Below are 25,641 nucleotides of genomic sequence, written 5' to 3' on the forward strand. Positions count from 1 at the left end.
GAAATAATCAAGGCAATGGGAAGCCTCTGGGCAGGATTGGTGGCACAGCCGCCATGTCTGACTTTGGTCTCATTTGCACCTCGTCATGGGACAGATGGAGACAGCAACCCAGGAGACAGCAACCCAGGAGTGCAAGTGGGTCTCCTCAGACCACACGGCCCTCCCCCAGCCCTGTGTGGAGTTGGGCTCTGGGTTCTGTCCGTTCCCGTCCTGCTTCTCCCGTGTCTGAGTGTGTGCATTCACTCCGTGTGAAACCAGACTCCAGGGCTCACAGTGTCCGCCCCCCATGGACGTGACGCTGTCCCGGGAAGTCGATGCTATAATGGATCCCGCTGTGTGGCGAGGAGACTGGGAGTGGGCCCCAGTGACTAGCCTGGGCTCCCCAAAATGGAAAGGACGGAGCAGCGGGCTCTGAACCCAGCTGGGTCTCCCCTGAGCTGGGGCCTGAGCCACCCGCAGCCTTCCCAGAGAGCTGTGGGGGGGACATGTTGGCAGAATGGCGTCCAGGGAACAAGGTGATCCAGGAGAGAGGATGGACAGACAGCCATGCAGAGGGACTTTGGCGGGGTTCTGACAGTTGAAGGGCCCAGGGGAAATGACCTAAGGAGGTGACCTCACTTCCTCAGTGATAGAACTTGGAACCCTGGTAACCAGGCACCCAGATTCCACAGGCAGCCCCTTCCCAGCTCACTTGGCAGGAGACGCTCGAGAGAGCAACATGTTCTCCTGCTGCGTTGCGCGACCCCGAGGCTCCAGCCTCAACCAAACTGGGAATGAATCCCCTTGCCATTGCTTCCGACATTGGCTCAGGCCTCAGCCGCGAAGCCGCTGGCCATCGGCACCCAGGAGGCACCCAAAGGTGACACGGGGTGGCCCAGGGGAGCCGGTTGAGCACAGGCCACCGCTGTGCTCCTCCTGGGCAGCCCCACGTCCATCCTCTTCCCAGGGTGTGGGGGCGTGGACAGGGGGACCACCGCAGGCAGGAGCGGCCATCATGTTTGGGGACCCAGAGGGCCTTCCCTGACCCCTGCCAGGTCACAGGTCTGGGTGGGAAGAGGCAGCTTGGGGACATCCATGTGGACCGTGTCTTTCCTGAGCCTCAAGCTCCCCTGTTCTCTCCGGGCTTGGGGGAAGGCAGAGCCCACCTGGGCCTGCCCTGAGTCCCCGCCCGATGGGGGGCCAGCTTCCCCTGCAGGGGAGGACAGGCCCTTTGCTGACGCCCCTCGGCCCGGCCACCGGGCACTGTGTTCGCAGAGCTCCACGAGGGTGGTCGGCGAGGAGCTGGAGGAGGGGCTCGTCTACACCGTCTCTCTAAGGAAGGTGATGGTCCATCAGGGCCCTGGCCAGGGCTGGCGCTGGTTCCAGGTGAGAGCAGGTGCCAAGGGGGGGGGCGTCTGAGGTAGCCAGGGAGCACCCCGCGGCCATGTTCCACCCTGACTGCTGCCCGCGCGCTCTTCAGGGCTTTCCCACCCGAGTGGCCCCATATCCTGCTTCCCGAGGAACCTGGGGCCCCACCAGTCGCCCACCACACGGCCACGCCACAGACGGGGGAAGGTCACTGCACTCGTGGAGAGGGGCGGGAGAGGGTCTTTAGTGCAGGATTCCCATCAGGGCCAGCTGGAGGGTGGGCGCGCCGCAGACACGTGCACGTGGTCCTGCTGTGTTTGCGAGTCCCCTCCTTGGCTCCATGTCCCCAGCAGCATCTCCGTGACTGTCCCTGCCCATCTGGTCCGAGCTGTCCAGCTCTCCTGCTGAGGAGGGTTCTTGCCATCTCCCATAAGTACCCCCTTGACCTTCCCGGGTAGGAGCTGGGGCCTGCCTCAGCTGCCCAGGATTCCAGGAGGGTGGCGGCTCAGAGCAGCCTTTCAGCCTTTGGGCCTGCTGGAGCTGAAGGTCCTGTCCCAGGACCCTGCTGGCTCTGCTGCCCTGGACACCGCCCGCAGGCCCCCAGGCAGTGGTCCTCCCAGCCCTGGCAGAGGCTCCAGGGAAGGGCCGGCTGGGCAGAGAACATGCAGACCTCTCTTTCTCCAGCGGGGGCCAGTTGACCCCACAGAGGGCCAGCAGCGGGTGACCACTGGCTGTCTTTGTGGAGAGCATCCCTGCAGCCCCTGGCCCTGGCCCTGGTGTTTCCCTTCCTTGTCCTGATGTGGGGTCAGGGTGGCCAATGGCATCCCCTTGTTCCTCTGGCCCTGGGACAGTGCAGTCCAGAAGGTCGTCTCCTGACCAGGAGGGTCTGCAGTTGCCCAGGGTCTGCTCAGTTCCCCAGGGTCCCCTCGGCCCTGCAGGGGCCTTTCTCCCCCAAGGACCCTCCAGGCACCCGCCCTTTCAGGTCAGGGGCCTTGCCTTTCAGGTGTTGGCTCCCCTGCAGTTCTGTGTGAAGGCCGAGGACCTTTCTCCACTAGGGGCCCACACGGCTCCTTGGCCAGATGTCGCTCAGGGCTCGGGGCAGCAGGTGGGCCCTGGCCCCGCCCAGCTGGCTCCAGGCACTGTCTGACCACCCTGCCCCCTCTGTCCCACCCCAGAGGAAGATCGAGGGGGCCCTCACGAGGGGGGAGAGCCGCACCATGCGCACGGTCAAGGCCGGCCGCTGGGAGGACCTGGAGGAGCACCTTGTGCCCGCCTTGCAGGAGGGCGACCTTGGCTACGTCTGCACCTTCCTGGGGACCTACCGTGTGTTTGCCTCCACTGAGCAGGTCCTGGACCGGCTGTTCCACCGGTAAGCGCCTGCCCCCACCCGCCTTCTGGGCTGCTGCGCCCCCCATGCGCTGGACGTCTCAGAAACGCCACTGCACCCGCTGGCCTCAGTTTCCTCCTTGGGAAGGGGGCACCCTGAGGACCAGCCCTGAGGGTTGATTGTAGGAGAGACCGGGAGGGTCCATGGGAAGGACTGTCCCGAGCCTGGCTCCCAGACAGGGCGGCTGGAGGTGCAGGGCTGCTCCTGGGCAGGACTTCCCTCTGCCCAGGGAAGAGGCTCTCGGCCTCGCCCCCTTTGGACCCAGTTTTCCCATTTCTCAGGGAGGTCTGCAAGTGCTTTTGGGCCTCCGACCTCGGTGTGGTCAAAGCAGGCATCCCTGTGGGCTGCCAGAGGTCTCCAGGCCCATCCCAGGTCTGAGGAGGTGCCGCTGAGGGCTCACCCTTCCCCTGGTATATGGCACAGGTCTACTCGGTGCACGCGCTCACTTTGGCACCTGGCTTCATGCAGCGGACACGGCAGACCAAAGATCCTGCCTTCTGGGTTCCTTTGGAGGGGGGCAGCCGGCAATAGGCCGAGCCACCTTCAGCAAGAGGGCCACTCAGCCAGCAGCTGTGACAGCCTCACGGTTTCCCCTAGGTATGGAGGTGACCTCGGTGGGAGGGGCGAGCCTCGTGGACGCCTTGACATGAAAACGTAGGTGCACTTCGGGTGAGGGCGAGGGGCTCTCGTGCCCAGACCCCATTGTGGGGGGTCGGGTGGTGGGTGGCTGGGTAGGACTGGGCAGGGTCTGGGGCCACGCATCCTCCGTCCCCTGGAAGGCTGAGTCCAGAGGGCTTCCCCCTCCCCTTGCCAAGGAATAAGGAAGCTGAGGTGGGGTCCTGGGGCATTGTCTGCACAGGAGGCCCAGGGGCTCATTCCTGAGAGAAGCCCACCCATCCTCCGCCCCCTCCCAGCCCCCAGGCCCCCAAACACCACCTCACGCAGACCCCCGATGGGAGGTGGTCAGTGGCCTGCTGCCAATCTGCCGGGGGCCTCAGTCCTGTCTGCCTCCTGCAGGGGTGGCGGGGACGGCTGCGTCCCCGTCGGGGCGGGGGGGGGGGGTCAGTGCCCGTGGGAAGGGGAGACACACACGACACCAGGCGGAAGGTGAGGCAGCTCCTCGGGCAGACGCTCCTGGGTGGGGGCCGCGAGGGCCTGGGGCGGGAGGACGGGCCCTGCCCCTCCACACTCACCCGGTGCTGAAGCTCCTACTGTGTGTCAGCACCGGGCTGTGGCCAGGCCAGTCAGAGCCCTTGCTGTCCTTGTGGACTTTCTGTGCAGTGGGAGGGTCCCTGGGGGCAGCGTGGAGGGCAAGGCCAGCGTCTGACCGTGTGGCCCCACCTGCCCTCAGCACCCTCTGCTCCCTGCTGGGCACCTGGATGGACCAGTACTGGGAGGACTTCCTGCAGCCTCCCGACTCTCCCTGCCTCCAGCTGCTGACGGCCCATGCCCAGGAGCACCTGCCGGGCTCTGGCCCGCAGTGCCGTGTCGCGCTTCTACTTGCACAGATGAGACACCCGGAGCCCATGGAGGCAGAACTGGAGGGTGAGGGGGACTCGGGGTGGGGCACGTGAGCTTGTGGGCCGGGGGCCGGGATTGCACCGCAGAGGCAGGAGCCAGCAGAGGCTGCCCTCGGGCTGTGAGCAAGGCGGAGCCCCAGACATGTCCCCTGGGAGCCTGCAGGTGGGGAGCACTTTTCTGGGCAGGATCTTCCCCTAGAGGTAGCGGGATCTTCTCTGTTTCGGAATGACACTCGGAGCCATTCATGGTGGGGAAACTGTCTCTTGTCTAGCTCCTTTGTCAGCTCCAGAGCCACCGATGCCTCCAGTGCACCTGCCAGCGCCACTTCCAGCCCCTGCGGCCGACACAGGTCCAGAGCCAGAGTCGGCTCCATCACCACCCGGACTGCCAGCTAGCGAGGTGGCGCCAGCGCCTGCCGTGCAAATAGAGCCTGACGCATTCCGCGCCGTGGCGCCAGCTCCTGAGCTGCAGGGGGCTCCAGCCCCACCACACCTGCCCCCCACAGAGATGGGGCCCATGCCCTCCCTGGAGCTAGACCTTCCGATCTGGTCAGCTGGAGCACCTGCTCAGGAGCCGCAGGCAGCTGCAGCACCGTCAGGAGCACCAGCTGCAGAGCCGGAGACACGTCCAGCTCCACCTGCCTCGCCGCCGCTCCACGGATCGGCACTGCCCGCTCTCGAGGGAGAGCCTGCTCCTCCAGCAGAAGAAGAGCCAGCTTTTGAGCTGGAAGATGCCTCAGGGCCACCTCGACTGCCACCTGTGGGGCTAGCGCCAGTGCCCCCTATGGAGGCAGAGCTGGCCCCGTCTGCAGGGGCAGCCCGTGCTGCCCCATCCGCACCAGCAGTTGGCGAGGGGGAGGCAGTCCCACCGCCACCTCCAGTGCCGCCTGCACTGGTCACTCCAGTGCCCACTCTGGAGCTCCAGCTGGTTCAGGCACCTTCAGGAGCAATGGCTCTCGAGGGGGAGGCAAGGCTGACAGCAGCCCCTGAGCCACGGCCAGAGCTCAGCTCAGCAGCAGGACGGGCTGCCCCCCCACAGCCTTCCTGCCCCTGGCCCGGGACCTGCGGGGACGGTCTGTGTGAGCAGAAGCCTGAGCTCCTGGCTTTCCCTCCCGAGCTGGTGGCAGAGCAGCTGTCGCTCATGGATGCGGTGAGCAGCTGGGCTCGGCAGGGTGGAGCTGGGAGGGACCTTCCTCCCAGGACCTGCCGCCCCAGCCTTCCCCACCCTGATCCTGAATCCTGGGATCTGGGTCCAAACCCTGGTCCCCTGCCAGCCTTGTTCCCTGGGCGAGTTTCTTGAGCCCAAGCCCGCACTTGGGCCTCTGGAGAGGAGACCTAGGACACTAGCTGTCCCTGCCACACGCACTGCTGTGACGATGACCCGGACCAGGGTCCCGAGGGCCCGTGGGATCTGAGCTGGGGGTGTGTGGCTGGCTGACTTGCCCTCCTCCCCAGGAGCTGTTCAAGAAGGTGGTGCCCCACCACTGCCTGGGCTCCATCTGGTCCCAGCGCCACCAGAAGGGCAAGGAGCACGTGGCGCCCACTGTGCGTGCCGTCATCAGCCAGTTCAACCGCGTGGCTGACTGCGTCACGGCCACCTGCCTCGGGGACCCCAGCATGAAGGCCGCAGATGAGGCCAGGGTGGTGGAGCGCTGGATCGAGGTGGCCAGGGTGCATGCCGGGGCCCTCTCTGGACTCTTGGACACCCCTGCGTGCTGGTGGGCTCTCAGCCTCAGGGCCGTGGCCTGCCTGGAGCACAGCCCTCCTCCCTCCTCACGTCCCCCCAGGCTCTTCCCTCAGGTGGAGCATGGGGGTCCCGCTCTGGGGCCCCAGCTCGCCCTCAGGGGCTCCGTGGGGGTCTCTCATCCAGAGGGGGAGGTCAGCCGAGGGGGCTGGAGCGGGAGCAGGGCACACTCAGACCACCCCTCATGGCCCATTCTTTCTCCCTCCCCAGGAGTGCCGAACCCCCCGCAACTTCTCCTCAGGCCACGCCATCCTCTCTGCTCTCGAAAGTCACGCGATTGGCGGTCAGAGGGAGACATGGGCGGAAGTTTCCAGGTGGGCGGGCTTCTCTCCAGGGGATGCCAGGGGGGGACCAGGGGCCCCGCGGGAGGCTGGGCATTGCCCTGCAGGGCGCCTGGAGGCAGCGGGATCCAGGCAAGGGCCGGGTGGGCTGGGGCTCCAGGTCTCGCCAGGACCTGAGGTCAGCTGTTGTGCGTCAACACTGGTGCCGTTCGTGGTCAGGCACAGAGTCGAGCCAGATGAGAGCACGTCCAGGGTGTGCTGGTCAGCAGCCCGCTCTGTCCAGGGGACAGCTCCCCGTGTCAACACCAGCCGCTCATGAACGAGGAGTGGGGGTCCCTGCTGTGCCCGCCTGAGAGCTCAGCTCCCAAGCCCACACTGTCCTGCAGTGCTCAGAGCTGCCCAGTTTCAGCACCACCCACCCAGGCAGTCTGGGTCCCAGGACCCGGCTACAATGCAGTGGGTTGTCCCCTGGACGCTCCTACCTGCTCCCACCTTTCTCCTTCTTGCCCTCCCCCAGGGCCAGCTTCCGCCTCTTTCAGACACTGTCTGGGATTGTCTCCACTGAGATCAACGCCTCCCTGGGCAGTGAGCTGATCTCCCAGGTGAAGAGCGGGGGGGGGGGGGCAGGGCTCAGGAGGGGGGGCTTGTGAGTGTTGTGAGTGTTTCCCTGGTTGTTTCTTTGCAAACATCCAGTCAGGTCTCTTCTGGAGGAAGATGAAGAGGGATCTGCCTGGTTCGTGGGCAGGTGGGGGGCAGCTGCCGGGCCATAGGCCGGGGTTGGTGCTCGGACGCGGTGGGAGGGGCTAGGATGTTCCAGGAGGAGATGATGAACCGGCAGGATGAGAAGTCTCCATCCACGTGGGGGTCTCAGACCTGCGCCTCGTTATGAATGGCTTGTGTCAGAGAGGTAGGAGAAGTCTTTGGGAGATGGGAAACCACGGCATGTCCTTTCTGACTGAAACTAGATGCTTCCACCTAGAAGATGCAGCACAACTTCGATGTCCAGTACTGCAAGGTCCAGCTGTGCAGCTGGAGGACGGGGTGCCCCTGCAGGCAGAACATTCCGAGTGGACCCATGGGAGGGGGCGCTTGTGTGCGGGCCTCAGGCAGCCTTTGGGTTTTCAGTCGTGTGGGCTGGGGAAGGCAGGATCTGCTCAACTAGGCCTCCCAGGACACCCCATCCTCCAGCTCCCCGGCTGGGACGACACGAGGCCCCTCGCACATCCACGCGCAGAGGCCGGGAGAAGCGGACAGCTGTTGGCAGTGGTGGGCTGTGGGGCGACATCAGCACAGACGAGGCCTCCGGCCAGAGGGAGCCTCCCGTCCTTCGCGCCCCGAGCACATCCTTCCTTGGGCCTCCGTTGGAATGGAAGCACGAGCATCCAGTTGTGCCGCCCTCATGGCCAGCTGGCGGGGTTGATGGGAGAAAAGGAACGTGGCCGAGCGTTCCTGGGACTCAGCGTGGGAGAGCGGGATGGCCAGAGCGTCCGTGCCACTGGCGTGCACCCCCGAGGCCTCTGGACTCCTGAGAAGGGGTCAGGTCTTTGTGGTCATGTCCCAGATGTCCAAACAGGCTCAGGGAGGTCAGGTCGCTTGCACCAGGCCCCCAGAGCACCTCCGGCACATGGTGGCAGCAGATTTACACCTGCCCACTTGGTCCAGGGGTCCAAGGCCCCAGGGACAACGGGGAGGACGGAGGGCCTCACTGATCCCGAGCTGCTCAATCCTGACAGGAGGGGAACCCCAAGTTTGCCACCCTGGACGCGAACCCCAACAGAGTCCAGAAGCAGCAGCAGCAGCAGGAGGGAGTGGGGATGGCTCCTGCCAGGGGGCCAGGGTGGGTGGCCTCCAAATCAGGGTGGGGCCCTCCTCCCAGCCATCCCTCCTGGGCCTCTGAGCCCAGGGAGCCTCCCTTCCATGTCTGTTCCCCCGGAAGCTTGAGGGCCGGGAGCTGAGGGAATCCTCGGGGACTAGTGGCATCAAGTCAGAGCAAGAGCCTGGAAGAGCCGAGCTGGGGGACTGGGTTGGGCGGGGTGTGGGCTTGTGATGGAAGAAACGCCGGTGCTGGGAGGTGACTGCAGGGGAGTTTGAGGTCCTTGGAGGCCGGGCAGGGAACTTTGGGGTGACAGCTGGGTGCCCGAGCGTAGGCCAGGGTGATGCTGGGTGGTCCTAGGAGTCTGAGCCTGCAGGGTGGTCAGGGCAGAGTGTTGGGGGTCCCCGAGCGCCTGCGCTCATCTCCACCCACTCCACACCACAGGGTGCCATCCAGGCCACTGTCCCATGGCTGGGGACATTCCTCACTCAGTTTTTGATTGTGGACTCTGCCATGCAGGAGTTTCTGGATGTGAGTGAGCCGGGGGCTGGGGCCGCGTGGGAAAGGGTCCTTGAGGCTTGGGAGGAGAGACCCTCCTGAGACCCGAGCGCTGAGCAGTGGGCACACTGCATCTTCCAAGAGCCTCCCGGGTGCCCTGGAGCTGGGTGCCGTGGACTTGTGGCAGCAGAGGGAGCGCAGGCTGGTCCCAGGGCGTCTCTCCACTGTGGTCAGAGGCTGGGCCAGGCATGCCCTTGGGCTCCCCTGGCGGCCCCACTCCTGCGCCCACAAGACTGCCTGGGTCCATGCCCGGTCTGGGCTGTCCTGTGCCTGTGGAACCCACAGTAGTGCCATGCAACAAGGGCTCAGGGGCGATGGGCAGGGCAATGGCTGGGGACCCCCTGGTGGTGGATGTGACCTCTCTGCCTTCCAGGGGACCATGGTGAATTTTGATAAAAGGAGGAAGGTGAGCAGCGGAGGCCAGCAGTGCGGGGGTGGGGCTGGGGGTGGGGGCTGGAAAAGAGAGAGCCTCCTGGCAGGGCACCCCTGGGCTGCAGGCAGCTTCCTGGAAGACTGCTGGGGAGTTGGAGGAGAAAAGACAGGGCCGATCCCTCCCTCAGGAGGGTGGGGGTTCACCTGGAGGAAGGTCAACTTCCTGGAGGAGGAGCTGTGTGAACTCAGCCCTGAGGGCAGGTAGAGCCCGGAAGACAGGGGAGAGCTGGGGAACCCAGGGGCCAAATCAGCCCCCAGGCCCCGGCCCACCGGGCAAGCCCACCAGGGCCTCGACAGTGCCTCCTCCTTCATCTGACCCCAGGAATACCAGCTGGTGGCCGAGCTGCAGAAGCTGCAGGCGCGCTGCTGCTAAGACTGCCTTGTGCCCGACAGGCATTTCGGGGCCTGGTTTGAGGCCGTGGAGCAGCTCGGCCAGAAGGACAGGTGAGGCCAGGGGGGCATCAGGCCCCGGTGGGGGCAGGAGCGCCCTGGTGGCTCCTGGGCCCACGTAGGCCCTGCTGCCTGAGGAGGCCGGGGCACACGGATGCCAACTGCTGTGTGGACCCCGGGAGCTGGGGCTCCTGGGAGCCTGACAGCTGCCCCCTGTCCTGTAGCCTCCTCCTGTCTCGTGAGTGGGAGCCGGCACCCGAGTCGGCCAGTGAGAGCCTCCAGGCCCAACACCCCCTGGAAGGCAGCGAGCCTTGGAGCGGAGAGTGAGTTCCCCTTGCGGGGCAGGCGAGGGTGGGCTGGCCGGGGCTCAGGGGAGCTCCAGGCTGAGCGTGGGCTGAGGGGGACCTGCCTGCCACTGAGCGCCGGGATCCCAGCTCCATGCCCAACCAGCCCTGGGGCTGGGAAAGTCACCCCATCACTAGGCCTCTTTCCTCCTCTGAGCAACGGGGTGGTGCTGTGTGAGCTCTGGGGCAGTGGAGACCCCGCTGGCTCCTCTAGATGGACCTAGGACTTAGCCGTGTGCAGATTTAGCAGGGCAGAGGTGGGCAGGCATGCTAGGGGAGGCCCCCAAGGTAAGCCGAGCCTCCATCCAGCAGCCAGGGCCCCGATGCTGAGTCCAGCGGCAGCTGCAGCAGCACCGCCCTCCCCAGCATCCAGCTCCGGGGTGGCCCTGACCTGGGCTGCGGTGATGCTGTGGATTCTCCTCACCCTCATGTGGCTGGCTCCTCCGGCTCTGCAGTGGAAATCCACCTAGACCACGTCCCGGAGGCCCAGGACGGTCAGGAAGCGAAGGTGACTGCCCACCCCTGCTCCCTGGGGGCCCTCGCCCTCCCGCCACCCCTCCTGTGCCTGCTGGGCCCTCCCCGTGTCCACAAGGGGTGGAGCCCCGTTGACTCATCCAGACCTTCTAGAGCCTCCCAGAGCTTCGCGAGCAGTCCGGGGTGCCCCGAGGCTCCCAGCCTTCTGTTGACCTCTCGTCCCCCACAGGCGGGGCAGTCGACCTGCGCATCACCTCGGATCAGCTCCACCGTCACATCAGCATTGGGAGAAACGTCCTCTTCCTCCTCCATCCAAGCCAGGGCCACCGGGCCAGCTGAAAGCCCCATGACTCACGGCCGCACTTCAAATGGCATGTGGGCGACCGCTGCTTTGTCCATGTCACCCTGGCCAAGGACAGCGGCCACAAGGTCCAGAGCATCCTGGTGAGCCAGGCGAGTGGCTGCCCCCCGGGCCACGGTGGCTCAGGCCATGGGCACCTGAGTGGTGCCGTGGTCCCTGCCTGCCACTCTGGGGCAGACTTGCCAGTGGCTGGGGAAGGACAGAAGGCCATGTCCAGGGGCAGGAAGAGCATGTGTGCGACAGCAGTCAGGGCTCAGGACGGTGGACACAGGCAGGCCCGAGGAGGCGTGTGCTTGGCGGGTGAGGAGCAGCCGGGAGGCCAGGGCTGAAGGAGCAGGGGTCAGGGGAAGGGCTGGGGTCAGAGAGGCATTGGGAGCCAGGTCCCATCAGGCCCTGGAGCTACCAGATGGAGCATGATTTTCTCAGGAGCCCCTGAAGGGTCAGAGCAGAGCAGGGCCAGCAGGAGAGCTTTGGCCTCAGAGTGGACGGTGCGGTGCTGTGTGGAGACACCGGCCAGTGAGGGGCTGCTGCTGTGACTCAGACAGGAAGATGGGGTCTGCCCCAGGTCGGTGGCCATGAAGGCGTGAGCAGGGCCCAGATCCCAGATGGACGTGCAGATGGAGCCACCTCTGCCCCACGGCCCAGAGGCTGCAGCGCTGCAGTGGTGCCCAGACGAACGGGCTGCACTTCTCTTGTGGCCAGGAGCAGGCATGCTGGTTCTAAGCTGTCACTGAGTGAGCCTTGGCCTGAGCCCTGCCTACACCCGGGCCCTCGTGCTCAAGGCAGCTGCGATCTAGACCTTGCTGAGTACAGCTGCCTCCTGGAGCCCAGGGCATCCTGCGGGGCCGTAGGGTGTCTTCCAGCCTCCTCTCGGACATCTAGGCTTGGACTGGACATGTGTGTTCTGCCTGGGGGTTCAGTGCTATGTGGAGGCCTCCTGGAGGGGCAGGGGCAGGGCAGGGGCCCTCCCCGAGGGCGAGCCATCTCCTGTGATGGGGTGGGAGGAGGAACAGAGAGAGGCCCCAAGATCAATCCACAGTCCCCACCCTCTGCTGCGAGGCCACCCTGTGTCCCAGGGCTCTGGGAGCCCCTAGCAGTCATGCAGGCCGCGGAGCCAGAGGACGGGGTTCAGCCTGCAGGGCAGGGGATTTGGACCCTCCCTTGGAAACACCCTCAAGACAGAGGTGCCGGTTCTTGTAGGAGATGGGATGAGGAATGACTGGAAAAGAGCCCGCACTGCGTGGAGTGTCGCCGGGGGAGCAAGAGAAGACAGGGAGGCCCCTGTAGACCCAGCCCCGAGCAGAGGGGCCTCCTCGGGGTCTCTGGAGCTGCACTGTGGGGAGCCGGCTCCAGGACCCATGCCCTGAGGCCTGTCATTGATCCACGCAGGTGACCAACCAAGACAGGGCTCCAGCCGTGATCCGCAAGGCCCTGGAAGAGCACGAGCTGGCTGGGGAGCAGCCCGAGGACTACCAGCTGGTGCAGATCATCTCAGGAGATGGCAGTGAGTCGGGGGCGAGTGGAGAGGGTGGGGGCACAGGGGTGGGCGGGGGCAGCACGGCCCGGCCCGACGGTGCGAGGCCCGGTGTGGGGCTGCCCTCGGCAGGCTCGGCAGTCTGGTCCCGGGGAGCGCTGGGCTCAGGGGCGTGTGCTGGGCTGGAGAAGGCCATTTTCAGCACTGCCATCCCCAGCAGGGAAGGCGGCAGGGGTGCTTGGGGGATGAGATGACCTCGTGGCAATTCCACTCTGAGGCTGGCAGTGGGAGTCAGAGTCGCTTTTGGAACAAGGGTCCCCCGCTTTCAGCTGTGCCTCTGCAGAGTCTTCCCTGGTCGTTCAGGGTGTCGTTCAGGCGGCTCCTCTGTGGTCCTGGAGTTGGACTGGGGAAGTTGGGTGCCCGGGCGAGGCCGGCTCTCATGGGGACACAGAGGGTGGGGTTCGTCAGTGTCCCGGAGCAAGGCTGACCACCCCTCTGCCCCACCCACCCAGCGCTGCAGATCCCGGACGGCGCCAACGTTTATTACGCTATGGCACCCTCGCCTGATTATCGGTTTCTTCTCCTGAGGAAGAGCACGCCCCTGGATGCCGAGGTCAAGGAGAGAGCTCTCTCAGCCTTTCGGGGAAGTCGGCAGAAGGGACCCAGGTTCAGAAAGGGGAAACTGTAACTGGCCCCAGCTGCCCCCCACCCCCCAGCCTCAGGGCCCCCTTCCCTTCCGGATCCGCCTGGCCAAGTCATTCTGCTGACCCCAACCACCGTGGGCCAGGCCAGGCAGGTGCTTCCCTCCAGCAGCCAGTCTGGGCCACCTCCAGATGCCACTTACACCTGTGGGCCTCTCCTGCCCCTCGAAACACGGCTAGTCAGAGGGAGGATCTGCGCGAGATTGTCAAAGAGCTAAACTGAGAATCAACAGCAACAAAGACTATCTATCTAAAGGGGAGGGGCAATATCTACCTTTGTCCTTAGTAGATGTTCGATGTGAAGGTTTTATTATTAAATTCTTGTTTCCACTATAGCCTGGGAGTTGAGTTTGGTTCTTGCATATCCTGTGTTAATCGAAATGAGATACAGGCTCTCGCAGTGCTCAAAGGAGAAATCCTGCAGAGCGTTTGTTTATTTTAGAAGGGAGAAGCGAAAAGAGCCAGCTGCCCCTCCCCGGGTTCCTGAAGCAAACACGGGGATCCACACCAGAGAGCATTTCGGTGTTCTACCCAGCGGGAGCCGAGAGTACCCAGGAGGATTGTCAGGCTTAGACCATTCCCAAAGACCGCTTCCTGAGCCCGGGCAGGGCAGCGGCCGCATTTCTACCACTTTGGAGGAAGAAGGAACCTTTCCCGCTTCTTGCCTGAGGCTTTGATTGCACACCAAATAAGAACTTGTTGTTTTCGAGGGCAAATGATAGGGTGACAGCAGCAGTAGGTAGGGCAAGAATGAGAACATAGCTGAGAATGTGGAATGGAAAGGGACAGAGGAGCAAACGAGGAGGGTTCTTGGCACCAGTCCAAGGGCAGGCAGACCAGACCTCCTCAGTGGCCCTCAGGGCCCCATGGTCCAAGCTTGACCTTGGATTTCCTGCTTTGCGATCCTCATCCCTGGCACCAGAATTCCTTTTCCTCAGGTGGAGACGGGGTTTGAGCTGCAGTGTCCCGGACTCCAGCAGGGCCTCCTTTGTGTCCACACCACTGCTCCCTGTGAGCGAGCGCTTCCCACTGCCGTGCCACTCCCTGTGCAAGTCCTTCCCCCGGAAAATCCCCGCAGGCCCCGCCTCTGCGCGGGCTCCCTGGTGGGCTCTCCTTGCTGGCCGGGGCCAGCGGCAGCACGCAGGAGCTCTCGATGCCAAGACAAGAGCACTCCTTCCTGGCGGCCAGTGACCCCACGCGCCCTTTTCTGCGGGTCGAGGGGAAGTTGGGCCGTGCAGTCTGAGGTCCATACTCCCCGCCGTGTGGCTGCTGACTGGCCTCAGGAGGAGTTTGGCTCTGAGCGCTTTGAGCTGGCGGGACCTGGGAGGGCTGCGTCCATCGGTCCACAACTCAGACTTTGCTGATGTTACGGGGATGTGGACAGGTCCTGTTGGGAGGGGGTGCAAGTCACGGCCTGCTGGGACCGACAACCACAGTCTTCCCCCGATTCCCCTCATGGCACGTTCAGTCGCTGAGCGGCTCCCTGTCTGGGGGGTGACAGGCCCTGTCCTGAGCTCCCCGTGGGCTCTAGCCTGGCTTCCCCATGACTGGGAGCTAAAGGGTGAAGCCCTAGCTCAGCACAGAGCCCAGGAGCCTGCACCAGCCTCCCGCCTGCCCCAGGTGAGGGCCGAGAGGCCCCTTCCCTCTGGGTGATCAGGGAAGTCCAACACTCTCATCGTACACTTTCATGAGGAAATATTGGTCTCAAACGCACTTTCTCTGTCAATCACAGTCTCTGGCTCCAGCGGTCACCGTGAGCTGTTGGTGCTGGATGCTCACCTCTAAAAGGGAAAGATTCACTGATTGTCGGAGGGTTGCTGTGATACCAGTCATAGTCCCCCAACACTCGTTCCACCCTGGTAGTGGGGCCCGGTTCCCTGGACTCCCTCACATCCTCTCCTACCCCAGCTGGGGACAGGCTGGACATCCAGTTCAGGGATCCCGTCTGCAAACACAGGGGCCGGGAGGCCAAAGAGGAAGAGGAGGGGGCCGCCTGGCCTTATCATCGGCCACACTCCCCTGCCTGCCTCCAGGTGCCCTGCTCCTGGCTGTCCTCTGTGGGAAGCACCGGGGCACCTTGACCGTGGGGCGGTGGTCAGATATCAGGTAGCCCCCCCCCTTCACCCCCAGCTCCTCCAGGCTCTCCAAGCCCACCAAGCCCATCAGCAGCATGGCCCCCCCACCCGGCAGTGTTCCAGGTGCCCCCAAGGTTCATGGGACCAGGGAATCACGGGGAGGGCTGGTGGCACACGGCGTTGGCCGGTGCCTGCGAGCAGAGCCGTGGATGCATCACCCACATGTGCCCTGCAGCGACCAGCGGGCATCACTGCCCTGCGCGCGGAGTCCCCCTGGTCGACCGAGCCAGCCAGGGCCTGCGGGCGCACGTGCTCCCTGATCCTGCGGCGGGAGCAGAGCTCTGGAGCCCACCGCTCACACCTGTGGGTCCCTGGGTGGAGCTTGGTCTTGCCAGAGACTCTCCCCACCCACTCCTACCTGAGCACCAGAACAGAAGTGGAACCGGGCAGCAAGGAGGGAACATTCAGCAGTGTGGTAATGCCCTGTCGACGGGAGCTGCGTCAGCCGGGGAGGCTGCCAGGCAGCGGCTGGTGCGACGAGCCCCGAACCCCGGGCGGCTGGGGGAGGACGTCCCTGCCTGGAGCCCAGCAGCAGGCCAGCAGTCGGGAGCCACCTGGAGAGCCGCGGGCAGGAGAGGAGTGGCCAAGCCGGAGGCTGAGGGCAGTTTCCCAGATGAGTGCCTGTCCTGTCCTCTCCCAGGGTGTGGGCGCTAGGCGTGCCAGCCATACACCCACACCCCATCCACAGGAGGTGAGCTGGCGCATGCTCTCTGAGCGCAGGCTCACACACTTTATGCCAGCTCTTCCGTATAAAATTGGGAAACTGACATGGAGAGAGAGGGAGCGATTGGCCTGGGGCACAGAGCTGGGCAAAGTCCCAAGTGTAAGGAAGGGTTGCAGCCTCCAAGCCAGGGCTCCACAGCTCCCCCCACAACAGGGTTTCCTACCCAGGCAGAAACCTCCAGGGCTTGTCCCAGGGCCAGGAGCCAAGGGCAGCCTCGGACCACTTCCCCAGTGGAGCGCAGTGTGGGAAGATTCCTGGGCCAGGGCTTCTCCTAGAAGCAGGAGCTTCTGTTCCTCCCCTTCCTGCTCCAGGTCCCAAGGGACCTTCAGGAACTTCTCTATTTGAAAAGAGAAGGATGAACTCCAGGGCTGCAGTTTCCTTGGGATCACTGCTTTGGGCCAGTTGGTGCTCTCACCCACTCGACAGAAGGCGAGTGCATCAGGCTGCTCACAACCACGCCAGCATTTCCAGTGAGGAGCACAGAATGAATGAGTGGACAGTGAAAGGACGGTGCCACAAGATCCCTTGACCCCAAGGCAACAGGACACTCTCCCCTGGCTCCGTCCCCCACCGAGACCTCAAGACTCTTTTGGCAAAATGGACTGAAGAAGGACAATTCCAGCTGAGCACTGGTGTTTGCCAAAGCAAGCCCAAAGAGGCGTTATTCAAACAAAGGTCAGTCTTCGGCCATCAGTGGTCATGGACCAGGCCACTCAGGGTGTCCCTGCCCCATGCGTAAGGAGATGCAGACCAAGAGCAGCCCCTTTCCTAGCTGCAGCATCTTCAACTCAAGCTCTTCCTGTCTCAGCCAGCGAGCGATGGTGACAACTGGCTCTGCCCGCTGGACAGCAGCCTGGTTTGTGGTGCACCGAACCAGGACGTCCTTCCTTCAAGGAACGTCCCCTCCACCCAGGGCTTGGAGGACGGCATCAAGCATCACGTCACAGTCAGGGCCAGACCGAGTTGCTCCCAGTGTTGAGATCCCAGCTCTCGGAGAGGGCCCTGCCAGGGCTTTTCTGGCTATTGCGCCTACAGCAGGGTGCAAGGCTTGTCCTGAGCTCTTCATTTGACCTGGGCACAAGCTTCTGCTGGTTGCAGCAGCCCCAGCCTTCAGTCCACAGAATCAAGCATCTCCACGTCCATCTCGATCTCATTCCTGTCCAATGGCTTGAGCGCCTCTCCCTCCTCTTCATCATCCACCTCCTCATCCAGAGGCTGAAGTCTTAGAGACCAAGGATCTTGGACATAGAGCCAGAAGCCAAAAACCAGGAAAAGCCAGAGATGGGAGATGGGGGGGGGGGGGGAGAGAGAGAGAATGAACAGTTGAGTTGCTAAAAACAATGTCCCAGACCTAAGATAGTCCAGTAGGAAAAGGAAAAACTGGACAAATGTAAAAAGGCACAGAAACTGGTTGCTTGCTTTCTCTCCCAATGTGAAAAAAAGAATGTTTAAGGAACTTCTGTCGATAAGCAACTTCATGAGCTATATGTCGATATTTTCATCTTTCAATTTTTATTATATCTTGATGATGTGTCTACCTACTGAACTATGTCTTACCTAAACTAGGTACTCAATGTCTATAAAAAATATATTTGAACTTTTATTATGGTCACATATGGACATCTCAACATTACCACTTTGAATCCACTTTTTTTTTTTAAGATTTTAAAAATTTATTGCTCTCCCTCCTACCCCCTGTTGTCTGCTCTCTTTGTCCATTCACTGTGTGTTCTTTTGTGTCCGCTTGCATTCTTGTCAGCAGCACTGGGAATCTGTGTCTCTTTTGTTGTGTCATCTTGCTATGTCAGCTCTCTCTGTGTGTGGCGCCACTCCTGAGCATGCTGTGCTTTTTTCACACGGGGCATCTCTCCTTACAGGGTGCACTCCTTGCATGTGGGGCTTCCCTACACAGGGGACACCCCTGCGTGGCATGGCACTCCTTGCACACATCAGCATTGCACGTGGGCCAGCTCACCACATGGGCCAGGAGGCCCTGGGTTTGAACCCTGGACCTCCCATGTGGTAGGCGGATGCTCTATCAGTGGAGCCAAATCTGCTTCCCTGAATCCACTTTCAAGTGTACAAATGAAGGGGAGTGGGGGGTATATAGGGACCTCATATTTTTTGAATGTAATATTAAAAAAATGAATAAAGACAAAAAAATCAAGTGTACAAATGAGGGGAGTTCATTCACTATCATTTCTTATTGAATATTTTTCATCACCCCAAACAGAAACTTTTTCAAATGATTTTTTGGGGGTGTGCTCTAAAAAGAACTGTGAAAGAAGCATAGGGCAACCACCCTTCTGGTTTTCCTGGGACTCTGGAAGTTTTGCCTTCCAGAAAATTCCTTAGTCCCAGAAAAACTGAGCTGGTTGGTTCCTCTAGAAGCAGGTCATGGCTCGGGTGGGGTAGGGGAATGCTAAGCAAGGAGGTGGTCCCAGGTAGAGGTCAGTTAGTGTGTTCATATGTGGTGGCGCTGGGCAGACAGATGACATTTCAGAGTTGGACCACTTGGAGGCAAGGCAGGAGCTGGCCTTTTGCACCCCATGCTACTCAATGTTAGAGACCTGCCCCAGGCTTGGAGGGGTTTGCATTACCTAGGGGAAATTCTCCAAGACAAGGCAGTTGTGTGCCATTAGCAGCCACCACTCACAGCAAGGGGATGGTGCAGTGGTGTTTGTCTACACTCAGCCCCAGTGGCCTCCATTCCACCTCGGAGATACACCTCTCCACTTGCCACCCACCTTTCCATCTGCTCACCTGGGTAAGCACACACCTGGACTCCCATTCATCTTGGTAAATGCACTCCTGTCCACCTGGGTAAATGCCTACCTGTTTGCCTCCATAAATGCTCACAGCTGCCTGAGCCTTAAACCTGCAGGCCACGTGACAGTATCCCCTTTGCTCCCCATATCTAAATCTCAGGGATGCTACCTCCAATGCCATCTGGAATTGCCCATGTGTCCCTCTGCACTGCCACCAACTTAGTGCCAACCATAGATGTCTCTCGTCTGGGCCCCCACTGTGCATTTCTAACCCATCCCTGGTCACTTTTCTCACCTGGATCAACCCCTTCCCCAAGGGAGTCCCCTCACCCCAAGCCAGAATGATCCTCAAAAACACAAATGGAATAATCACGGGCTCTCCCTTTCTTCGAACTCTCCAAGTATTCTCCTTCCTCTCAGGGTAGGAAGCAAACTCTGCAGCCCTTCCAGCCCTGGAGGACAGGACATTACTGCCACCCCCCTCCCTCTGGCTGCCCCATCGGGCCTTGGAGGCACTGAGATTGCTTGGTCCAGGCCCCTCACCCGGGAGCTTCCGTCCTTTCCTCCCAAGTCCAGCTCCTCTCACCCCAGCCTCATCACAGTGTTGCCGCCCTCCTCCAGGGGCCCTTCCCTGGCCACCCCATCTGCCCTCTCCCAGTCATCTCAGGTCCTGGACCATCCTGTCCTCCTGGCAGCTCTCATTTCTGTTTCTGAGCAGTCCCAGCTGCTTCCAGGACAGGACAAAGCTGGCCAGTGCCCAAAGAGAGGGGATGAACAAGTGGGGGCAGGGTGCCTGGAGCGGGTGGGGTGTGAATGGGGAGGGCACAGAGAAACTGACCTACAGATGGATCCTGACAAACCATTGGTTTGGGGCCACTGGAGGCCCCAGTGCAACATTCCCAGTGGAAGGCAGCCTGGGCTGGCCAAGGCAGGATGGAGATTGAGGGTTAGGGCCCTGCAAGTGGCTGGACAGATAGGGGGGTAGTGGGGAGACTGGAGGTGGGGCCCTCACCCAGGGGCGCTGCTGCCTGAGACCTGATGAGGCTGGGGGTATCCACTGCTAAAACAGCAGCCACGGTGAGGATGGGGAGGGGTACTGGGTGCAGGTGGGTAGGGGGTACCAGGAGCAGCGGGGGTATCCTGTGCACCAGTGGGGCAGGGTTCCCAGGCCCAGGTGAGGAGGTGGCTGATGCAGCTCTGAGTCAGGTAGGAGAACTCCAGGGGGAAGGGGTGAGCCAGTGCCCAGGGTACCCTCGGCTCAGTGGATGCTGCCCCCCTGCTCTTCTCCCCACACCCTCACCCTTTCCGCCCCTTCCTCCCCTCATCTCCTCCTTCCGCTGCCGGTAGGGCGAGGCCATCAGGAATCCCCTGATTGCTTTCTTTCATCCCGGTGCCTTTCACTGCAAAAAACGCCCGCTAATGCCTCCTTTATCACAGAATTAGGGGATTTAGGGCCGATCGCACAAAGGGGCCCTCGATAGCAGCCATAATCAAACGCCAATCGGCCGAATCTCGGGCGGGACCGGGAAGAAAGCGCGCGCCGGGGATTAGCCGGGCCCGCGGCAGGGCTGGGTCCAGATAGCATCGGTGCAGCCAGGGGATGAAGCCGCCGGGAGGGCTCGTGCTAGGCCGCGGAGAAAGGCCGGCTTAGCGCCTCGGAGCGGGGATTCTGAAGCCATTAGGGGGGATTAACACCCGGGTTAATCTGCTTTGGCCGCTCAATTGTCAGAAGGGAGCGCGCTGTGGATCGCTGTGGATCAGAGGGCGGGTGCGAGAGGCCGCCCCCGCTGGCCAGGGCTCTGGTCTCAGTTTCCCCTGCTGTCACCAGACCAAGCCCTAAGGCACCCCACCCCATCCCCAAGACAGAGTCCTGGGCTTCACCCACCACTTCTGCCCCCTTTGCTGGACATCAGGGAAGACAGCCCCTCTGCCCCCAGCAGACATCCTCAGATCCACCACCCTCTCTTGTTCCCTCGCCTGGAGTACCCTTCCCACCTTTTGGGCTTGGGTTCCTCAGACAGACACACACCCTTCCCCATCACAGATCTGACAGACCAGATTGGGGCTACTGCAGATTCTCCATCTTTCCCTTGGGGTCCCATGCCAGGGTACACACCCAGCCATTGTGGGGTATGTTTGTTGAATGACTCAGATGGGGCTGGTGTGATGCCACCTGCTGCCATCTTTAGTCCCCTCTCACTAAGTGAGGCATGGAGGATCTCCTGGGTCCCAGAGAGGTCCTTTGTCTTCCTGGGCTTTTCCCATCTGATAAATGGAACTGGCTCCCCCTCCCTTCCCATGGCTGAGACTGGAGATACTGGGGCAGAAAGGGACAGGGGGAGGACAAGCCAGTCAGGAGTCCTTCCTTCCCTCCTTGAGCAGGGTGACACCGAACATCTCTCCCACCCTGTGGAGTGGACTCAGGTGACACAGGCCTAGACTCTGCCCTCGGGGAGCTGGGACCTGAGGACACAGGAAGAATAACCAGATGAGGGGTTTGTGAGGGGAAACAGGAACAGGTCCCTGACCAGCAAGGCCCCAAGGACAGTGAGAAAGACAGGGGAAAGATGGAGGGTGGGAAGAGTGTTCCAGGAAGGGGGAACAGCGTGCTGATCGGCAGAAGGCTGCCCTGGGAAACTGAGGCATCTCCAGGTGTGTGTGTGTGTTAGTGGCGGGGGGCCGAAAGTGACCCCCCTCAGCTGGTGCATCAAGAGTGGGGCAAGCTCGGCGGGGGTGACTCCATCAGGTACGACGGTGGCTGAGCCTGCTAGTGCCGTGCGGGGGGCTGCGGACGAGGTCGGAGGGCTCGCGGTGGAATCGAGGGCCAGGGGCTAGTGGCCGTGACGGCGAGAAGCCCCGTCCCCGACACCCACCTACTAAAACAGAAAGAGGGGGCCACAGAGGCACGGAAACCAAGACTCGTGCGGAAACAGCACAACTCGGGGTCCCCAGGTCCCGGGCTGAGCATGCGCACCCAGCCGGGGGCGCGGCCTCGTGACGCCATCAGGGCGCGCCGCCCCCGACTTCGGGGCGCTAGCGGTTTTGGCCGGGAAATCTGCTGTCCGGCGGGGCGGCCCTGCAGTTGTGCTTGCGCTCCGTGTCCTCGAAGCCTTCTGAGTCCTCCTTCAGAAAAGGGCCTCCGGGAGTCCCCTGGCCCACGCACCCCCATGCCGCCCTTCCACGGCGGTGCCGAGAGAGGCTTCGCTGCTCTGGGCCCCGCGGCCTTCAGCACCCGGGCCCGGGGCGCCGACGAGTGACCACGGGCCCCTGCCGCTTACCGGAGGCGACCCTCGCCCCGGGCCTGGTGGGCACAGCCTTGCAGGCGTAACCGGTCTGACCGCAGGATCATAGTCGCGGGCATTTTATTTCTCCGCCCCAGACTTGGGGCGATTCGTGGGCACCGAGAGGAGGGGGCTCGCCTGGGTAGTCGGCGGCGGCGGTGGGGGAGGCAGTCGGGTGTGCTCTCAGCCTGTGTTAGGTTTCTGCCGGGCAGATAAGCCGGCTGGCTAGGGAGCCTCAGCGACCCACCGCGTCAGCCGGGAAAACCGCCCAGGGCGCCCTAGCTTCGCTGGGCTTCTCAGCTAGGGATTGGGCTGCTTTGCGAGCTAGTGAGCCACGGGTTACCGGAGTCGTTTGTTCAGAGCTTGCTGGTGGAGAGGGGTGACAAGATACACTCTCTCAGGTCACTTTGGGAGGTTACAACCTGGAGCCAAGTGGGGTCAGGTTAGAGCCAATAGAGGATTAGGTGGGAAAATAACCCAGGGTTAAGAATGAATAAGTAGTTAATGATTCCTAAATCATTATATAAATGCTTTTTTACTTCCATTAAATTATAAAATAAGTAGATATGTGAAATTCCTGAATGGCTAGGCTGACTTCACCCTTTGTATGTGGCCATTTCTGACTAATAATTGTAATAATTATTCCAGGCGGATCTTACCCTTACATATATCCCCTTGTACCTGCTATTATAGTTATTCCAGATGGAGCTTACCTTTGCATATGAACAGTTCTGTTGTAAGGGTGACCACTCCACCTTCCTCTGATATCCGTATGAAAAGCCTAATAACTGACCTTTGTTTTCCGTATCCCCCTCTTCCTGATGCCTTGATCTCTCCTAATTGTAACTTTGTGACTCACCCTGGTCTGGTACCCACTTCCATCCTATTAAGCCCCTTAATGTTTATTAAGAACCTGTGCAAACTCCACCAATTACTCATTAGCATCCTGATGTTATAAAATATTAGAATTCCTGTAAATTGTGGAGGCAGTTTTGGGCCGTCTAAGGTGACTGACCTTTGTGCAAATGTTTTTTCTCTTTGGAACCCTGGTGTCTCAGAAATCGGCCTTTAGAGTGCGTTGGGTATAAGGAATTCGCGTTTGCTCAGTTTCAAGAGGGGAGCTACAGGGCCACACCAAGGGCCACAATATTTTCCCTGGGTCACCACATTGTCAGCCTACATTGTTGGCACCAAGCCACATAGCAACAGTTCCAATGTTTCTGCTCTATTCCCCGATCATTCTTTCAAGCCTCATCTTTCCTGTCCTCCACTGTGCTGGGTGCTCATCCTTGTTCCCAGGTCCCCAGGAAACCTTAGACTTCCTGGCTTTGCCCCTGACCTAAGACCCCTGTCCAAGGAATCAGTGAAAATATTTAGGAAATAAAAAAGAAGGTACTCTAGCACCCTCAGTTGTTCTCAGAGGGCTGAAAAGGACACAACCCCTAAAAAAACCCAATTCTCTTTGCTGGCTGAAAGGAGACAGAAGACCTATTTGTCAGGAGTGAGAGGCATTCTTCTGGATACTAAGGCCTGACTGCAGTTCTTCATCTACACATAGGATATGGAAAAGCCCGGGGGTCATCTCTGCAGCCATATCTTAAGGGGAGGGTTCAAAGAAGTCCCAGGCTGGGCAACGCTGGAGGGCAGCTACGTGAGGGGCCTTCAACCAGAGAAAGCAGAGCATTCCCTCAGCTGCACAATGGGGAGGGCAGGGCAGAGGTCAGCCCAACTGCTCCTGTGCCCTCTGAGGCCATTGTCCTTCTTGGGCAGAGCCCTGCCCATGATGATCGCAGGCTCGAGGCTGTGCCAGAGGATGGAGGCTGGCTCTGGTGGCCCCCTTCTGGGGACGGGTGACTTGGAGTCCTCAGGTGCTCCTCTCTGATATGCAACCGTGCCAGCTGGGTTGCTAGGGGAACTGGGGCACCAGGAGTCTGCTCTGCCTCCTGGTTGGCTTGTGGATCCACCCACCTCTCTGCCCCTTGGCCCCATTACTGCACATGCCTGGCTCTCCAGGTGCTGCCCACGTGTTCACTTCCTTCTGCGTTGTTGACCTTTCCCTCAGGCTCTTGCCTGCACACAGGACACCCTTCCCTTCCTGCCCTGGCCTCTCACCCCCTTCCCTCAGGTTTCAGCTCCAAGGATTGCACCTGCCTTCTGTAACGTGGGAAACAAATGCCGGCTCTCCCATACTTGGGGCTCCAGCTCCATTAATTCACATCTGAGGCCACATTGTGCTGTGTGGCACCAGCGAGGACACCCTGGAGCTACTGCAGGGCCCTGCTCTCAGCTACCTCCTCCCTATGAAGGCGGGTGGATACAGGACTGGGGGCCCTGGTGTGGGGCTCGAGTGGCTGGTATCCTTGAGGGTCACTAATGCAGGAGAGAGAAGCAGGTTGTGTTGCCTTAAGGCCCAGCAGCTGGGCCTTCATCTACTCCAGGAATGACCTAGAACTCGGGGACACTGCAAACAACCTCCAGCAGCCCTGAGAGAAACCAAACACCCATGGGGGCTTCCTTAGGCATGGTTCTAAACCCGTACAGGGGCTAAATTATTTCATCCTTAGAACCCAATGAGGTGGCATCTTGTATTATCCCCCTTTACAGTGAGGAAACTGAGATCAGGTGACTTGCCCAGTTACTCAGTCAGCAAATGGGGAGAGGTGGGATCCTGAGCCTCCCACTCTGCCCAGGTCCACCCCCCTCCCCCACCAATAGCCTGCAAATGATGCAAATAATGGCAGGGCCAGGGGTTTGGGTTCTTGGGCCTCTCCAGCCTTAATGTCTTGAGCTAACACCTGCTCCCTACTCCTGGGCTCTCCTACCAGGCCAAAGGCTGCTCCCCTTACATCCCCGAACCCACGTGGCCCCTCAGATGTGCCCTGGGCACCCTGCACTCCTCTTTCCCCTGCTGTGGGCAGAGACCACGGTGACATTATTGGGTGTTGCTGGAGGTCACCAGAGGAGCTCTCCTAGCAGTCAAGAATCACGGCCCCCCACAACATGCTCAAGTGCTAAGCCCTGTTCTGCTGGGGAAGGGGGGGCCTGAACTCATTCGTAAATAGGATCTCTAAAGATTCTATTGAGATGATGGCAAATTGAATTGGGGGTGGGGCCCTAATTTGATATGACTGGACAAGGATAGAAAATTGGACAAGGAAGTAGAAGCCAGAGAAGCCAGGAAAAGAGAGGCAAACTTCGGAAAAGGCGTGGCCTGCCGACACCTTAATTTTGGATTCACAAAGTGTGAGCTGATAAATTCCTGTTGAAGCCACCCAGTCTGTTGTGTCTATTAGAGCAGCCAGGGCCCCGCCTAGAGGAGGCTTCAGCTGCCAAGGGGCTATCCCTCATTCGGAGCCAGACTTGGGGTCTCTTTTCCCCCAGAGGGGTCACTTGGCAGGAAGATGCTTTCTCCCCAGCACAACTAGGAGTACTGCTGATGCTGTTCCCCCACAGGCCCCCTCCTGAAGGTGGGGGTAGGGAGGGCTGGTTTCCCACTTGTGCCTGGGTGCCAGAGGCTCCCCACGGAGGGCCACCTTCTGTCCTTCTGCCCCAGGACAGCTGCCTCCCAGGCTGGGTGAAGGCATGAGGACAGCTCCCGGCCCAGAGCCTCAGGGAATGGGAAGCCAGATGCCCCCCACAGAGTCCAGGGCCTGCAGCATTTTCCCACTGTTCCTTCCAAAGCAGCCCATTGCAGAGAGGGGACTGAGGGAGCTGAGGTGGTGGGCAACACTGCGGGCCAGGGGCAGAGGCAACCCACTCCTCCCCTGACCCCTTGGCCCACCCTGTACTGATCACACAGCGGTGCCTCCTTCCAGCCCACCAGGCCACAGGGTAGACGGAGCCCAGCTGGGAAACTGAGGCTGGCTGCCCTCCCCACTCCCTCCAACTGCAGATGGGCCTACACAGG

The 25,641-nt window shown here is 61.3% G+C and overlaps 2 protein-coding genes across 2 annotated transcripts; both read left to right on the plus strand.

The window, feature by feature from the left end:
* Nucleotides 1-286: 286 nt before the first annotated feature.
* Nucleotides 287-4,061, plus strand: LOC131274467 (ral guanine nucleotide dissociation stimulator-like). The gene is made up of 5 exons (XM_058281027.1): nt 287-364; nt 1,255-1,365; nt 2,523-2,716; nt 3,332-3,388; nt 4,016-4,061. The coding sequence occupies exons 1-5, from the start codon at nt 287-289 to the stop codon at nt 4,059-4,061; spliced, it is 486 nt and encodes a 161-aa protein (XP_058137010.1).
* Nucleotides 4,062-5,106: 1,045 nt separating this feature from the next.
* On the plus strand, nt 5,107-13,161 carry LOC101429523 (ral guanine nucleotide dissociation stimulator-like). Its single transcript, XM_071209675.1, has 10 exons — nt 5,107-5,404; nt 5,710-5,925; nt 6,209-6,312; nt 6,797-6,881; nt 8,013-8,087; nt 8,537-8,623; nt 9,024-9,056; nt 10,633-10,734; nt 12,041-12,155; nt 12,638-13,161. The coding sequence occupies exons 1-10, from the start codon at nt 5,204-5,206 to the stop codon at nt 12,811-12,813; spliced, it is 1,194 nt and encodes a 397-aa protein (XP_071065776.1). The 5' UTR covers nt 5,107-5,203; the 3' UTR covers nt 12,814-13,161.
* The last annotated feature ends 12,480 nt before the right edge of the window (nt 13,162-25,641 follow it).

Source organism: Dasypus novemcinctus, chromosome 19 (genome assembly GCF_030445035.2).
Source record: "Dasypus novemcinctus isolate mDasNov1 chromosome 19, mDasNov1.1.hap2, whole genome shotgun sequence".
Classification (NCBI taxonomy): domain Eukaryota; kingdom Metazoa; phylum Chordata; class Mammalia; order Cingulata; family Dasypodidae; genus Dasypus; species Dasypus novemcinctus.